Genomic DNA, 17,712 nt, shown 5'->3' with positions numbered 1-17,712 from the left:
ATCATTTTGACCCCACGGGATGAGATCTTGCGTGGAGCCCCAGATGGAGGGAGATTATCAGTGGTCTTGTATGTCTTCCATTTTCTGATGATTGCTCCCACAGTTGATTTTTTCACACCAAGCTGCTTGCCTATTGTAGATTCACTCTTCCCAGTCTGGTGCAGGTCTACAATACTTTTCCTGGTGTCCTTCGAAAGCTCTTTGGTCTTGGCCATGGCGGAGTTTGGAGTCTGACTGTTTGAGGCTGTGGACAGGTGTCTTTTATACAGATGATGAGTTCAAACAGGTGCCATTCATACAGGTAACGAGTGGGGGACAGAAAAGCTTCTTACAGAAGATGTTACAGGTCTGTGAGAGCCAGAGATTTTCCTTGTTTGAGGTGACCAAATACTTATTTTCCACCCTGATTTACGGATAAATTCTTTACAAATCCTACCATGTGGATTCATGGATTTTTTTTTCACATTCTGTCTCTCACAGTTGAAGTGTACCTCTGGTGCAAATTACTGACCTCTGTCATCATTTTAAGTTGGGGAACTTGCACAATCGGTGGCTGACTAAATACTTTTTTGCCCCACTGTATGTCTATGCACATGTCGTCATCCACATAAACACATAAACGTTTGGCCTGAAGATGTGCAGGCTATATATATAGCTGTGATCACGTGGAGCAGACCATCACGATAAATGCCATAAGGTAGCATAGGTGCCTCAGGATAGTAATAATAAAATAAAGGATAATAAATCCCAACATTTAAAAGCAATATTTTTAGGGGGGGGGGATGCAACAAACTGCAATAGTGTCTAATTATAGTGCACTACAGGAAGGGGATAATGATCCCGTGATTCCATAAAAACGCAGTAAAAGTGGAAAGTGTGTGCATGCACATCTATAGCTGGCTCATAAAGCTGCAAAGTTATAAAAACATGGTAATGCGTGTATGTGACGCTCGGGGAACCGCATGCACGGATATTACAATACAGGACACGCCCCAGAAAAAGTTCTTTTCCTCGGCCATAATCACAAGCATTTATCCAACCTGCCACACACACATACAGAGACACACACAGACACACACACATATACCACGCTGTCTGCTCGTAGATGATCACATTTTCATCAGCCTGACCCCGCCTCTGGTGAATGCAGGGGCGCTCCATGTGACGCTGGGGCTGTAACAAAAATCCAGTATGGCGGAATCTGTCAGGAGATGATTTTTTTCTTCCCCTCCTCCTGCGTTGAGGAAAAGAGGAGAAAAAAGCCTCGGAGTGCTAACATGGGAGAGATTTTTTTCTTTTTTTTTTTTTAAGAAAGGCCAGCCGCTTTGGGACACATGCTGGGACGACTGGCCTCCTCCCGGCCCGTGTATAGGTGAGCTGTTTTGGTGTGCCTGTGGCCGCTGTGGCTGAATGTGTAGCCTCGCTTTGATGTTGATATCCAAGGCAGGGATGCGATGCACGGGCAGGCTTCATGAAAAACCATGTCCGGCTGAAGTTTTCACTCCGCTCATCTTCGCTTTCGCCCTCTCGCTTGCGATTGAACGTTTTAAACGACTCCCCTCGGAGTCTGAGTCACATCTGAATCCTGGTAGAAATTATTATTTTTTTCTTTTCTTTTTGCGACTTGTAACGATTTAGCTACAAAATATCCTTCACGGTTTTATTGCACTATTTGCGGGCGGGAAGTGTGTTGGCAACAAGGGGAGAAGGGGGGAGAGGCAGGAGGAGTGTGTGTGTGTGTGTGTGTGTGGGGGGGGGGGGGGCAGGCGGTGTTTATTATGCCGATTGTTGCTGAGCTATTTATAGAGCCAAAGACTCTAACGCGATAAAACACTGAGCTCGTGCGCATTTTGTCGCTTTTCCCCGTGCTAATGGCGAGGAAGGGAAAAATTGCTTGAAATGAAGGTAGGGGCCCGCGTGAGTGTGTGTGAGTGTGTGTGAATGGTTCGGGATGGGCGGTGGTAATTCTCTGCATGCGTCAATCTTTCTGTTTTTTTGTGAATGGGGGCGTACGGAGCCGTTAAAGCGACATCAAAGCAACGCGTTAGGGGCCGATTCAAAGTGTCGCCTTCCGCACGAAATAGTTCTTATGGGGAAACGTTAGTTTGGGAAGGTGAATGAAGCCGTTTGTCGTGTTTGAGAGTTTGGGTTTGGGCTGAAAGGGGGAGGAACTGTGTGTACCCACCTTTTTGTGCGCTTGTGGCTGTCATCTGTAGCTGTGATGTGCATATTAAATTTCTTTTGAGGGTTATTTTTATCTTACATGCGTTCTCTTTTGCTAATACTGGTGTCATTTTGAAGCATCACTCTGTTTTTTTTCACTCTTTGCTCACTTTGGGCTTCAGGGCTTGTCTCCCCAGATCTGTCACCCTGCATCAAGCAAGCTCATTTTTAGGGACAATGGCCTATGGGATACACGCACACACACACATATGAGTACCCCTCCCGAGACAGATGAGATGCCCCGGGGGGATTGGTGTTGCATGAAGCCCCCCTGGAGTGTCAGCATGACACACGCAGCCCCCCCACCCTACCCTGCCTGCCTGTGCCCTCCCTCCACCAATCCTTGCTTTGCTTTTCCATCACAAAGCGCAAGTGTGCGTGAGCTGTGCAGTGACCGACTTTTTTTTGGTTTGGGGGGGCCAATTTGTCCTGCGGCTGCAGTGTCTGGCCCTCTTGTCTTGAGAGTCCCCCCTTACCCCCACTCCTTTCCTTTTAATGCATACACACACACTCGCATGCACATCCCATCCTGCTTCAGAGGACGGTTGAGATCTCTGCAAACACACACACACAAGGGCGCTGCCCCCATAACCCCTCGTGTCTCCGCGGCCAAATCTTTCAACCTCACCCCCGGGCAGTCTGGCCCCTTGAATTTTGTACTAGTAGTAAAGTCGACTTGATACTTTAGGGCTGAGCTGTTATTACATCTGACACCGGTGCTCCGGGCCCAAGGAATCCAGGCCACTCTCCGTAAACAAAGAAAAGAACAATCGTATATTTCCAGAAGCAACAAGAAGACAAATCAGTTACCTCCCAAAAAACAAAGAAGAGCCTTCTGCCAGGCAAATAACAGAATCATTGTCTCTTTTGCTTTTTAATGGGATCTTTCCACCAATTTCTGCCGTGAACGCAGTGCATCCTACTGGGGAGTTTTGTGAAATCCCCAGTGCGCCTCAGTCAAAAAGACGCTATCTCAAGGAAAAGCTATTTATTGCCTGATTGGTTTACAGCTCCTCGCAGTGTATCATTGAACCCGGGGTTGCGTTGACTTCTTGGAACTCTGTATTTTACTCTGAAAACTCACCGGTGCATTCCTAGGAGCAGGATTTGATGATTTGCTAAGGTTGGAAATGTTTGCAAATCCGCGTTAAGATGGATTTTGTATCCCTGCAGCCAGAAGACTTTCCAGTATTGTGAAAGTTGTTTATTCTTATTAAGACTGCTTACAAAGTGAAACCATTAGTTCATTAACCAGATGATTTATTTGCAAGTATGAGAAAGGATTAATTGTGCAAACCTGCGTTGGCTATTTTTGGGCCTCAATCTGTTGTTATGCAATAAAAGACCTAAAAGATGCTTTACTAGCTGTAGTTAACTCATGACTTCTACTTACAAACGCATGTTGCTAGAGTTATAGCAACAATTATAGATGACCAAGCTAAATCTGTCTGTAATGTAAGTGATATGTCCTCAGTCAGCAGCTGGCGCATCACTATAAGATCAGCGCTGTAAATAACTGCGAGTGAGAGGCATTTAAAGGATGCACGTGTTGTTTTTGATACTAGCAGCAGTCCTTGCAGTCATCTTGTGTACAGACCTGATAACAATACAGTAAATATCACGGCTTATATAACTGTCTGTAATATCTGGATCGAATAGAGTACTAGAGCTTGGCTGATACTGGATTTTTAGGGACCGCTCCTGCTTTGTTCATATCAGGGGTGTCAAACGTAAGGCCCGGGGCCCACAATAGACCCGCCAAAGACTTTAATAAGTTTTACAGCTTATAAAGAGCTTCCCCTGCAATCATTCTGTCACGGTCCTGGGTCAGTGACCCAGTGTTTTGAGTTTCTTGTGTATTCTGTTCTTAGTTCTCTTTGTTGTCCCAGCTTGTTCTTTAGTGTTGTGTCTTAGTTTGGTTTTCTTGTATTCTGTTTAGTTCTCTGAGTATTTAGTAGCTGCCCTCTGTGTCTCTTTGTTGTTGGTGTTGTCTGTGTTTCTTAGCTCCTCTGTCTCCTCTAGTCTAGTTTGCGTCTGTGCTAATTCCTGTTTTACTTTGAAGGTCTGTGTCTCATGTGAGTGTATCCTACTTTGCTCCCTTGTCTCGTCAGTTCTGATTTCTCCCAGCTGTCCCCTCCTTCTGTGTCTCATCCCCCTCGTTACTTCCCAGTGTATTTAAACCCTGTTTCTCTGAGTCAGTGTCGTGTCGACCCTCTTGCTGTGTGGATCGCCCTGTGTCTGTGTGAGTTTTAGGTCATTGTTTCCCCAGTTTAGCTTAGTTTGCTCGTTTTTCTGTGACCAGCAAATAAAGCTGTGATTTTGAGTTCACCCCCTGAGTCTGTGAGTCCTGCGCTTTGAGTCCTCATCTCCTGCCTGCCACACAGCGTTTCATGACACATTCATGCTCCGCTAAAGTAAAGAAGTAATAGATAAACAGTGAAATGACAGAAATGTTTTTGGGTTTTTTGCTAATTTAGAAATTTATGATTTTTTAAAAAGATTCACAGTAAAAAAAACACTAATGAAAAAGAAAACCCAGGATATTTTCTGTGTATTAGCAAAAACCTTTTGTCTTATAATTTCTTGAAAGTCTTGGCGTTGAGCTAACAGAACCTTTTCTGTCATTTTACACATTAATTTCTTACAATTTGGCCGTGAAGAGCAGTGCTGGCAGATTTCTTTCATTTTTTAAAGCAGAATTACTTTATGATGTAAAAAAAACATGAAACGTGCCGTTGAAATCGGCTCGTTTTCTTTGAATGAAATGTCTGAGGGGTTAAATGTTTAGTTAAACTTTAAAGTGACAGAAAGGAGAGCTTCACTGGTCCCGCCCACTTTGACATCCTCGGTTCATATGCTGTATAAAAATACCGTGTCCATGTAGCTACAGTACATCGGCGCTGTTTGGAAACGATATCATGGGGAAATTGCTTCTTAACTTTCTGCTAATGCAGTTCCGTGTGCTCAGCTGTTATGCTGCGTGTGCTGCACGGTCCTGGGAGTGCAAACCATGTGAACAGCATCTTTCTGCTGTAGTGTCTCCTGCAAAAAAGGTTTCCTATTTATTCTTATGGAGCAGCATACACACAGCACCGACCTGTGACAGGCCAGCTGGTGTCTCTCCTTTGCTCTCTCTTACGTGAAGCGTTTAAATAAAACATTGTCCTTTTCATCCTCCCACAGGTTGGTGCTAAACAGCGAGTTGCCACTCTGATTGGAGTTGCCGGATCAATAAGCTAATGGAGATTGGCTGCTGCCGGACGTCTGCTTCCTGTTTCCCGTTTGACCGTCCTGAGTGTTGGATCAGCCTGAACACGCATTCAAACCCACACTGTCCTCCTCCTCCCAGCTCTGGCAGGCTAACAGGCTCCTGATCACCATCCTGTAAACCACATCCGTACTTCAACTCAAACACACACAGACATCTGTCCTTCAGTGAACACACGCTCACACGACGAGCTGGGTGCACACTCGCCGTACTGCGTGGACGTCTGCCTGACCGACCTGGCAGCAATGACTTCACACAGCCACCAAGGTAAGATGTTTGTCTACCACTTTTTACCTGTTATGCACCGGGTGGAAAGGGCCTGCTCAGTCTTCTAACTCTCACAGGAGTAAAAGGCCAGGCACATGCGTCCGGCTGATATTGCCCTTGTGTTAAACAAACAAATACCACAGTCTACAGCTGCATGCAGATGCTGCTTCACTATCCAGGAGTTTAATGTATCAGTCTGCCTTGTAGTCACGACGTATTTGCAGCAGAACAGGAATTAAACCAGAGAAAAGCTTTAAATACTTTTAATACATGAAGAAAAAGAAAGAGAAAGTCTGTGAATGTTGTTTCAGAAATACAGAAGTACAGAGACTGCACCTGTAAGCCGCTTTGCAACCCACCCCCAACCCAGCTCCTCTTGTACCTTCCACTTATTGTCATATCTGATGTGACTGATGCCTGCCTCGCCTCCACACCACCAAATAGAAACCCTGCAGGTGGAAACAGCAATCCTTTTTGATTATAGTGGGCCTGGCTGAATTGTAGGTGTGTCTAGGATGCTGTTTAAAACCATTTTTAGAGACCTAAAAAACTACCTGTCATGTGCAGATTAATGAAAATGTATCCCCTTCGGCGCCGTCACATTAAGGGAAATCTGTCTGCTGCTACATCTGCCATATTGGCGTATGCGAACGCTTTGATTGTGAACAGAGGCGGATCGTGGCTCGCTTCAAATGCAATAAAGCATTTTAATCTGGTCTTATAACTGTTAATGGGCTCGATTCAATATGAATGAGCTCCGGAGGGGCGAGAGAAAAACGTCCACGGCATCAGCTTAGTAAAAAGAGCCTCCCTTTTTCCTTGTTGATGACTGATCGCTGCTTTGGAAGCCTTCACTTGCACTTCCGCGAGCTGATACATTATTTAGCGACCAGCTGGTGGATGAGAAAGGTTAGCTTCCTGCCACTGGCCGACGCGGTACCTGACAGCGTCGGCTGTGTTTACTTTATACACCTGGGAGTGTGTGCAGTATAAATACCACAGCTGGGGCAACCGCTGGGCCCCGAGGGATCGGAGCGAGCCGTAGTCTCAGCCGGCGTCCTCAGTCCTGCAGCATCGCCACATGTGATGCACATCACAGAGGGTAGAGTGGATATTTGGCCTTACATGTGCACGCTGTTTAAGATGACTATAGATCAGCCAGAGAGGTCACACACTTTCCTTTTCCCTAAGTGTTTCCTTTATAAACTTGGATTAGAGCTGTGCAATATTTGCGCGCACACACACACACACACACACACACACACACACACACACACACACACACACACACACACACACACACATTAACTCATTGTCATCCGCTGAGCTGACAAAGCTAATAAACTGCTAATCCCGAGCAACGATTTTGACATTAATAACTGCTAATTTATGCAAGGTGACACGTTAAATGATGACAGTGGAAGTGTCAAACGGAAGATAACAAGTGTCAAATAATATTCAGTAACTACATTAATTGCACGTAGGCCTGTGAGCCTAGAAGTATGTTTTTATTTGTTTTTTTAAATAAGTTTCAGTTTCTGTTTGAGGATGACTGAGCAGTGAGAGTGACTCACACCTGAACATGTTCAGTTACTAGCAGCCTGTAACAAAAACACACCATTTTTGGTTGAATCCATGAAAAACACAAATATAGACAAAATATAGGCAAGAAAGCTGAGAGCTCCTTACTCCTCCTGAGAGTAGAGCCAACTCTCTTTTTCTCTTAGAAACTGCATTTTCATGCATATTTGCGTGTTTCAACAAGTCACTGCACCTATTTCTCATTTTGCTAGCGAAACACAAAGAAACCAGAGGTGGCTCAAGGCTTTTGCACAACATAAGTGAGCGCGCAGGCGCCTGAGGGGTTAATGAGTGGTTGATATAATTCGGGGAAAGGTCTTTCAACGCTTTAAAAGTGGTAAGTAAGCATTTCAAATCGAGTTATGGTAGCTTTAAGTTAAGGCTGTGAATGGACGTTAATAAAGTTAAACGCAGCGGCTCATTTCGTTACGTTTACAGATGCCTTAAAGGGCTGATTTAACATTGCACTTTGGAGACTTGCAAGACACCGATCCTCACCTTTTGCTCTTGAGTGTAGATTCACTTCCCAAAATATCTTTCATTAGACCGCGTCTGCTTAGCAGAGAGTAGCTGAACTCCACGAGAAAAATCAGCTTCGGTAAAGGAACTGAAAAGGTAACGCAGGCTCACGGGGTTTTTACGATCAATAGCTGCTCTTGATTTATTTATTTATTGTTTTTCCTCCAAAAACCTCTGAAATAACACACCACTCATTATTTGATGTCAGTGCGACTGTTAGAACGAAGCAAACAGTGATATTGAATCAATGCCCAGCTGTGAGCAGGAGCCAGGGCAGGAAGCTTCACTCTGTTCTGGGCTGATAGAAGAAGATAAACTAACCAGCTCCTGTCACAATATGAAATGAACCCTTTTTAATTTCCCTCCGCTCCCTCTCGCATCCTCAGCGTGCTTCACCCCCCCTCCGCTGGAAGCGTGCAGAGGGATGCCCCCTGTTAGCTCACCTCTCGCCGACACAGAAATAGCTGCGATTCTTTGTGCGAGGCCCGGAGATTACGACTCATACCTGTTGAGCGGCTGTTTCCCGCTGTCTTGTTTGCTGGCGGGAAAGCCTTCAAGAGGAGGCGATCCCGGCCCTCGAGAGCGCTGCCAAGTGTGGGCGTCAAATTTGAGGTGTTGCTTGTCTCGTTTGAATGACAGCTTCGCAAAGAGGGAGACGGAGAGAGAGATGGAGAGAGGCAAGCCAGGAGACATTTTAAAGGAATGCGACGCTGACCTTGTCAGCCTTCTGTTTCTTTTTTTTTCCCTCATGAAAATGTGTGTGACAGCAGTATTTACAGAGCGAGGAATCTCTCCGGAGATCTCTCTGCTAATAACTGCAGATGCAGGAGAGGCTTCTTTAAGACTGTCTGCCGCTATCACCGTTAAGGCCAATTACTTTCATTTAGAGTCACAATTAAAACAACAGCGCCTGTGTTCTCGAGGTGAACAATGAGACTTTCAGATTCACGGCTTTGTTGTGCAGTGTGATCCAAAGCTGCCAACTTTCTTCTGCTCTGCACTTATTTCCAATCAAGCTGTGTGTGTGTGTGTGTGTGTGTGTTTGCCATTTTTTCTAATCTGTAAATGAGCTTACTAGCAAGCACTGTTATTTATTTTTCCCCTTCCAGGACTTACTCATTTTCTTAAAGCAGCTAGATTGGCAGGATTAGGTTAGATTAAATATCATTTATCACAAATCTCTTCCCAGAAAAATGAAATATAAAACAGATTCTCAGGTTTGATTTCCAAGAACAACAACAACAAAAAAAAAAGGGGGTCAGCAAACAGGCTGGAGTGTTTGCACAGGAGTGATTGCTGTGTGTGCCAGGAGCTTTAACACATTAGCCTGCGACATTTGTTTTACACTCGTGCTTAGCGGTGAGCTAACGTCACGCACGGGATTGATAAGAGCTCAGAGTATAGAGTCCTGCAGCGCCCACGCAGATTCAGAAACATCAGCTCAGGTCCTCGGCAGGTGTTGAGCTCTTCTCCGTGATGACTGAGGGAGCCTTCATGGTTGTGGTCGTTCGGCGAGCACCCTTATCAGTTTCTGGGCTTCCGCCTATAAAAATAAAAGGAAGCAGGGCCCAATAAACTACACAAGTCCGAAAAAGAAAGGGCAAAACGTATTAATTATTAAGTAACAGAGAAATGGATGAAAAGGTTTGGGTGGTTCCTGTCTCTCTCCACTGTTACTGTCCAATAAAGGTGAAAAACAAACAAAGAAGAAGACGCGTGTTTTCCTGCGATCCATAAACCATTTGCATATAAACATAGAAGGACTACCTCGGAGTGGAAAAATCCATCCTTTATTAAAAGTATTTGAAATATTAAAACCAGACTTTAAATCCGCTTGATGTTACCAACAGTCTTTGATTTCTGCTTTTAGAGGTGGAAGCCGGTTGGTTGGGAGCGTGCAGAGAGCGAGAGAGACGCTTTATTGTGGAACTGATGCGGGCTGGATGCGCTGTGAGTGGAAAAGGAGGATGTTAAAAAAAGAGCAGCTGGCCTCCTCTGGTGTTGCAGTGCTGCTGAAGAGGGAAGGTGATGCCGCTCGTTGGCAATGATTTGTTTTCATCTTAGTCAGAATCGCGCCGGCTTTCCAGGAAAGCCTGTATTGTTTACCGCTTGGCCTGCAAATGAATCACACACACACTGTCACACACTCTCACACAAGCATGCACTCAGGCCACTGAATGGTTACTTAGTAAGTGGCAGGTGTTATTTTGTGAATGAGAGGTTTGAACTTTACATTGTTGCATGGGGGGGGGAAATTAATAATTAACACGTTCTGCGAACGCTATCAAAAGCACGTTGACAGTGGGACATAAAGTGTGTTCAGATTAGATTTTTTACTGCTTTATTTTGCAGGGTCTGTGTGGGCGTGAGCGCCTTTTATGGCTCTGAACCGGTGAACTTGACACAGTGCTCTTTTCCTCGAAGGCTCAGCGGTATCTAGGTTACAAGCGCCCGTTAGGTTTACGCAGCTTGGAAACGCCACAAATCGGCGAGGAAAATAACATAATTTTAAAATAAACACTAATGAGGAGGGTCAGGACATTGCATTGCATGGGCTGGTACCCAAGATTAGATAATTCTCTCGAGGTCTCACACATCCGCTGATTTATGTCTTAGACAAGCTAGTCGTGCTGCGGTTGCATTAAAAAAGGATTTATGGTCAGGGAATAGCAGTAATTTGGTACAGTCATTCCTGTCCTTTGCTTTTTGGTATATACAAATATTGCTTACTACCGGTAGGTTAAAAGTACACTTTTAAAACCGTTTCTAAGTTAAACGCTCTTGTGTTCCCCCAGAATATATTTTTTTTCATGTTTTCACCGATCACTGTTTATACGATGCTTATAAACATCAGGTTTGGCTGTGCAATAGACCGGCGACTTGTCCAGAGTGTACCTGACCTTTGGCCCTATAATAACTGGGATAGGCTCCCTGAATTGGATGAGCACTTAAGAAAATGGATGGGTGGTTAGATGGACTCCTGGTTTGAGCTCTGCTCCACTCTGTAAAAGTGTCTGTAGCTTTAATGGAGCTACTGCTGTTAATTATGAACCTTCCAGGAAGTGGTCTGCAAGTTACTGTAGATAATGCTAGAACACAGACTCTCTGGGTTTCTGGTTCCACTTGTGATAAACTCTAGAATTAATGCAACTGTGCACCAAATCTTCATCATCTTGGGGTAAACCTGTTCCTCCTCCTGACATCGTTATCACATCATGTGTTTGATAGAAAGGCTTCAGGTCAATAGATGTGGTTCCATCATTGGATCTTTTTGCAGATTTTGATTGTAGTAAAGCATCTTTCTGTAAGCCTCAGGGATGTCACAGCAATAGCGCTGGCACGATTAGTCGTCTAGTCACGATTACGTCGACTATCAAAATCGTCGACGACTGATTTAATAGTCGACTCATCGTTTGAAGCTTTGTAAGATCCCAAAAGACGCAGGAATAAGTAGTAGGATTTAAGAGTGTAATAACAGACTGAAACAGAAGATGGCAGCACTGCATGTACAAGGATGCCAGCTGCCGTTAAACCCAGAAGAAGAAGAAGAAGCTGTGTCCGGTATTGTAGCTGTGTCCAAATTCAGGGACCGCATCCTCCTGTGCCCGCATTTGTAGGCCGATTACGTTACAGCGACACGACGAAGACTGTCCAAATCCAAAGACTCCAACAAATGCGCCCTTCATTTCCCCAGATTTGAAGGATGGGTCGGGTGTATACTTCGTGGCCCAACCTATCCCAGAATTCATAGCGCAGCCCAGCTCAGTTTCCAACAATGGCGGCAGCTAGTTAGTTTTAATGTTACTCTTATTATTCTTTCTGGGTCACAAAATAAACGTTTAACATATTTTCAGGCGAGAATGTAGCTGTGTAAACCTCAAATATCGGCTCAGTTTATCAGGACACCGCATATTTTCAAAAGCGCTCCGAGGTTTTCGGAGACGTCTGTTACCCACTAGCTAGATAGCTAGCCCCCGGCTAGGCTAACTAGAGCCGTGAGAACACCGGACTCCCGGCAAATCGTTTTCAAACCCACCGCCGTCTTTCGCTACTCAGGTTAAACATATATAAGTCACTTAGATAACTTACAAATGTTATTGTTTGGCTTTTTTCAGTATTTTATTTGTTCCTGAGTAAATCGGTTTGGCTGAGATTAAAGTTATAGTTTTTACACAGCTGAATAAACGTCAAGCAGACAGCTGATTATCAGAAGTGTGAGATGCTGGAGAATTTACTCCGGTGTCCTGTTATATTTTAGATAGCAAGGAGTTTATTAAACTTCACAGAAACAATCTGCAAATGTAATTAAAATTTTAATAACTATCATCTTGTCTTTATTTTTAGTTAGCACATATCTTAACAACTTAAAGCTGTAAGCTAATGATAGTTATATAAGAGCAGATGCTGCTGGTGCAATAAGCTGTACGTTTTACGTCCAATGGATGATGATCTGATTAGTCGACTAATCGCAAAAATAATCGGTGACTAGTCGACTATCAAAATAATTGTTTGTGGCAGCCCTACACAGCAACACGAGACGGTTTATGGCATCCAGGCATGAAGAGAGCAGTAGCAGAGAATTCCTAGCAGCAATTCAGAGTTGCACCCAGTTAATCCGCTAAAGCACCAGACCTGCGCTGGCCTCTGTGCTGCATCTCTGAGCGCACAGTAGGTTAGGAGAGAGATACGATGGAGGGTTTTTTTTGCGACTTTACAGCTTTTGCCAGTAATAAAATGTGATTTGTGTCACTCATAAACAGAAAAATACCTTTATTTTGATTTAGTGGATGGATTATCAGCCGAACAGGTAAAACAGTATTAACATTAACATTTGACTCTATGACTTTAGCCGCTAGCTTGAAGTTATATTGGAATAAAGACGACGTTCATTTATAAATTTTGGTCATTTGCAGCGTCAGAAAGGAGGTTTGTTAATTGTAACTCATGATGGGTGCAGGAATTTTAACTATCAGATATATCGGCTGCTGATTGTTTGTTTTTTCCAAACGTATTTGTTACCAACACAGAGGTTGCAGTGTGCCCCCTGGTGGCCAAACTATGCGACATCAACACTCCTAAAGTGAATGAAGCATGTTTGTGCTGTCTCCCCTTTGTTTTTTAATTGTCATACATCGGCCAGTAAATGAAAATTATTTGATACCGAAATATTTATAAATAGCTAATAGCAGCCCATCATAACAGGTAGCGATGGTTGGGTTTTATCTTTTACTAATGAGCATTAGCCAGTGAAGTCAGATACACCCCTTCCTCGTCACAGGCAGTTTCAAAAGACCAAGATATTGATGATGAGGCTTTGTTTGGCGAAGGTTTCTTTTATCTCAGTAATGATATCCAGTGTTAATACTGTGAAAAATATTCTTAATGGGTTGTAAAGCTGGGTGGCTCTCTAGTTTCAGGGGTGCTAGAGAAATTAAAATGGTGGTTGAGGTATTTGAGTCGAATGCCTTCTGGAGGCATCCTAGGAGAGGTATTTTAAACATGTCCACCCAGGAAGACGCCCTAAGGCAGATCCAGGACACTCTGGAGAGATTATAGCTCTCAGCTGCCTGTGGAGAGGAAGGTCTGAGCTTCTCTTCTGAGACGGCTTTAGCGGGACAGCTAAGCGGTAGAAGATTGATGGATGGATGGATAAAAAGCACCAGACTCCAATAAAAACACATTTTCAACATATGGAACCATGAACCAGTATCTTAAATCAAGATCTACAGTATATGGTGACTTGTATGGCCACATGTTTTCAAGAGACTGTTTTTAGTGGTGTAGTACTATATCAGAAATGGAGAAAGATGTAAGGTTTTGCCAACTGGGCAACAGAGATGCAATAGTTTCTCTACATAATAAAGTTTATTTCCATACCACCACAAACGACATCATTTGTCATGATCATAAAGTTGATTCAGCATCTCTAAAACATTTTTGAGAAAAGGGGAACACTATAACCTCCACAAAAGTAGGATTTATTGCTAGGCTGTATTACATTGCATTAGTTTTAGCTTACAGACTTCATATTAGATTTATAAAACCATTTTTACATGCAGTACTAACTTCTGCCTTCCAGACAAGGAACAAGGGTTAGGAAGAAGAAACAACTTCATAATCTAATTTTCTTTCATCTCTCTTGTTCCTTTGAACTTTTGAACTTAGAAGATTAATACATGTATAATTTAAAACATTTTAATATCTGAGTAGCATAACCACATCAAATCATGTGAATTCTACTGAAGCCAAGAGCTGAGATGGAAGCAAGTGCTCAGGCCCAGCTCTCTATATGTCAGCCATGTTTCTGCTGAGCTTCCGTGTTTACTGAATTACTAAGATTTTGGATGACAAGAAATTTATATTATTAGTAATCACAGGAAACAGGATGTTGTAATATTTTCTGTGGACAGCTCATCAGCATACTACTTGCTCTCATGTTTAAAAATGACGAATTAAAGATTTCTTTGATTTCATTATTTCAGATAGTGACAGTTTAAAATTTTGACCAATTCTGATTAAATATTGTTCCGTGGCTGACGTATTAGGTTTTGTGGAGCATTGCCGAGGTTAAGTTAAATAGGTGGTTAGTTTGGTTTCCATTAAATGTTTTTCAAACTCTACAAGTATAAACACAGAGCCAAATTTTAACAGAAGTCCTGTGAATGTGGCCGAGGAGGTGGTCAGCACAAACGGGTAAAAGACAGCTATTTTAGATGCATGAAAACATTTCATAATAAAAGCCCTGTTAAGAAATGAAGGGTCTCTGACAAGTGAAATACTGGGACTTTTTAACATGGTTACAGTGTTGAGTTTGTATTGTAGCAAAGCTTAAGGACGTTAGCTAAAATGTTAGGTTTTTTTCTTGACAAAAGTCTCAAAAACTCTTTAGGTACAATGATTTATTGAAACATTTCCTAACACAGATGAAAATACAGTGTATAAGGCAACAGAGTTTGCAGTTCTAATGAGCTTGAAAGTCAATATTCGTTTTAGCCACCTTTATTCTTCCGCACTGCCTGAACCCAAAGCTAGCTTTCTTGTAATTTCTTTAGGTCGTCTTCAAGAATAGTTCTCCAGGACATCTTTTCTACAATAATTTTCTCCTTCTTTGGATGTTTTTGCCTTTTGACCTGTTCTCTGCCATGATGATCCCACACTACTTCAATAATGTTGATGTCCAGGCTCTGGGGAGGCCAGTCCATGGCTGATAGTGTTGCACCGTGTCTAGGGCTGGGCGATATGACCCAAAATTCATATCTCGATATTTTTTAGCTGGATGGCGATATAAGATATATATCTCGATATTTTTTTTAAGCCATAAAGTAAGAACAAAAAGAGAGTTCTTAGTTAAAGCTGTGTCCCAGATGTCACACAGGCACTTTTATTAACATACAGCACAGATGTACATGAAAAATTACTCAAAATTAAATTATGAGCATTCATTAAATAATAATGCTCCATAAATAAAAGAAAACAATGTTGTTTTTGTGCTAAACAAAGAGCTCACAATTGTGCAGTCAAAATGTAAACTAAAAGACGCTGAGCGTAATAACAAAGACAGACAGATTTCACAGCAGCTCTATTTCCAAGTTTTACTGCGTGACTGACAGCCTGGAGTTTGAAATCCACTTCATAACCACGTCTCTTACAGGTGCCATTTATGGTCCTTATACACAGTACGGTAATATTACATTGATGCACAGTACGTATCACTCCGCGAGGCTCCTCGGTAGCCGTAATGCGCCGACAATCTATCAAGCGGTGCAGCTCCGTAGCTTACCAAAATCGTACTCAAACATTTGTGACAGATTGCTGAGCGCCGTGTACCACATAAAATCGGTTCGCGGCCATCAAGCACAACCAGAATTCATACATAAGGCGCGCTGTCAACTTTTGAGAGAATGAAAGGATTTTAGGGTTAGCGCTGTTAGCTCGTTAGCATGTTTAGCTCGTTAACACGTTGACGCCGTCCAGCCCCACGCATGGGGCGATGCGCAGTAACTCGTTAACGAAGATTTGCCGTGTCCGTCTTGTCGCTGCCTGCACGTGAAGCGATGGGGGAGGAGGGGGGAGTTGTCTTCAGTGAAGGCGAGGCGGAGTAACGTTGCGTAGAGACAAAAGTGGACGAAAGAGAGGCAAACTTGCGGCTCCACAACTATAATTATAACGTAACATAGACTATATCGATATAAAGGATATGGTCACATCTTATATCTCGTATAAAAAAATATCGATATGTTTTAAAAACTCGATATATCGTCCAGCTCTAACCGTGTCTATTTCTATCCAGGTTTAGTTTTACTGATTTGGCAGTGGAATCATTGATGGTACTTTTCTGTGTTCATGATTAAATCAATTTCGTCAGGATCCCCAACACTGACTGAAATGTGGCGCCAAACCCTGCCAGAGCATCCATTGTGATGACTTGAGATACATATTTACATTGACATGAACCAGAGACCAAATTTGGGTTCATCACTCCATCAGACCTGTTGCCACTTGTTGTCAGTCCAGTTCTTCTGTAATCTGACACACTTCATTCTTTTCTGTGTTTTCCTCTCTAAAGAATGGCTTGTTGACAGCCACCCTTCCACTGAGGCCATTTCTGATGAAGCTTCAGTGAACAGTAGATGGATCAGCTGAAGGTTCAGATATATCTCTTAGGTCCTGCGCCAGGTGTTTGCTAGACTTTTTCCTATTTCTTAACGACATGACTTCTCTAGGTAGTTGTACGTCTTCCATTTGTCCAATTTCCTCAGATTTGAGGACACTCTGCAAATTGTGCTGAGATATGGCAACTCTTTGGGTGCCAACTCTTTGGAAATCACCTTGTGTTTGCAAAATACTATTTTATGCCTGTCAAACTGTGTTAAGTCTGGATTGTACTCAGACGAGGACAACTGGAGAACCGGCAGTCAAATAGTTATCCCCGTTACACTTCTTTGAAGTTGTTTATTTGTAAAAAATGTTTGGAATCATGTCTGATGTTCGTTCCACTTCTCACGTGTGCACCACTTTGTGTTGGTCTTTCACCTGGAATTCCAATAAAATTGATTCATGTTTGTGGCTGTAATGTGACAAAATGTGGGAAAGTTCAAGGGGGCCGAATACTTTTGCATCCACTGTAGTTGCTGTAATGTGAATTCTCTGCAATGAGTCTGCGCGATCACAAAAAATTAGGCAGGTCTGTGCGGACCCTTGCGCTCACTGTCCAATGCCAAAAGTTATGTCACAGGGACACAAGCAGACTTGTGGATGCCAAACGTATAAAAACTGGTTCATCTTTGGAATTTTTTTATAGATTCACAGAACTGGTTCATCCCGTGGGTTAGGTGGCTATGCTTGAATGATTCATAGGTCAGTGTTAAGTGGCTGAGAACTATTGCTCAAGAGCGCTTTGCATTTTGCTTCCCAGGAGCCACACTCTCTTTTATCTTTGGGGTTTTTTTTTTGGGGGGGGGGGGGGGTTATGTGGGATGGCTGAAGATGTTTGCTGTGCAGTGCAGTGGGTATCGAATCCATATAGAAGTGAGTCATCCTTGTTGTGCTGTAATAAGTGAAAGGCAGCAGGTTAATGAGGGCAAATATAATGGATAAACATGGTTATTCAAACACAGGGACTTCAAATTAAATTGCCTTGTGTAGCTAGAAACTAGGGCTGTGCGAGATGGCCTAAAATCCATATCACGGTATAATTTGAAGCATGAGCGGTAACAGTATATATCGCAATATCTTCTTTTCTTCTGTATAACATTTTTTACACACTATAGGGCACACTTAAAATCCTTTAAGTTTCTGAAACATCGACAGTGTGCCTTATCTATGAATTATGGTTGTGCTTACTGACCTCGAAC

General features: G+C 43.0%; 1 protein-coding gene across 3 annotated transcripts in view; it reads left to right on the top strand.

The window, feature by feature from the left end:
- Positions 1-1,062: 1,062 nt before the first annotated feature.
- Positions 1,063-17,712, top strand: part of LOC146548298 (histone deacetylase 4-like) — an 85,775-nt gene continuing 69,125 nt past the window's right edge. For 2 of the 3 annotated variants that reach the window (XM_085266123.1, XM_085266121.1), the window contains exons 1-2: positions 1,063-1,372; positions 5,407-5,758. In XM_085266123.1, the coding sequence (XP_085122249.1) occupies positions 5,737-5,758 (22 nt within the window). In that variant the 5' untranslated portion in view covers positions 1,063-1,372; positions 5,407-5,736. Of the gene's footprint in view, positions 1,373-4,448; positions 4,466-5,406; positions 5,759-17,712 lie in introns of those variants that run through there. The other variant, XM_085266122.1, reaches the window with a different exon arrangement.

The sequence above is a fragment of the Mchenga conophoros genome, linkage group LG23 (assembly GCF_057382185.1).
Source record: "Mchenga conophoros isolate Kocher_MC1m ecotype Shallow Benthic linkage group LG23, M_conophoros_male_GT1.1, whole genome shotgun sequence".
In the NCBI taxonomy this organism is placed as follows: domain Eukaryota; kingdom Metazoa; phylum Chordata; class Actinopteri; order Cichliformes; family Cichlidae; genus Mchenga; species Mchenga conophoros.
Note: the sequence above shows the minus strand (reverse complement) of the source record. Positions and strands in the feature narration are given on the sequence as shown.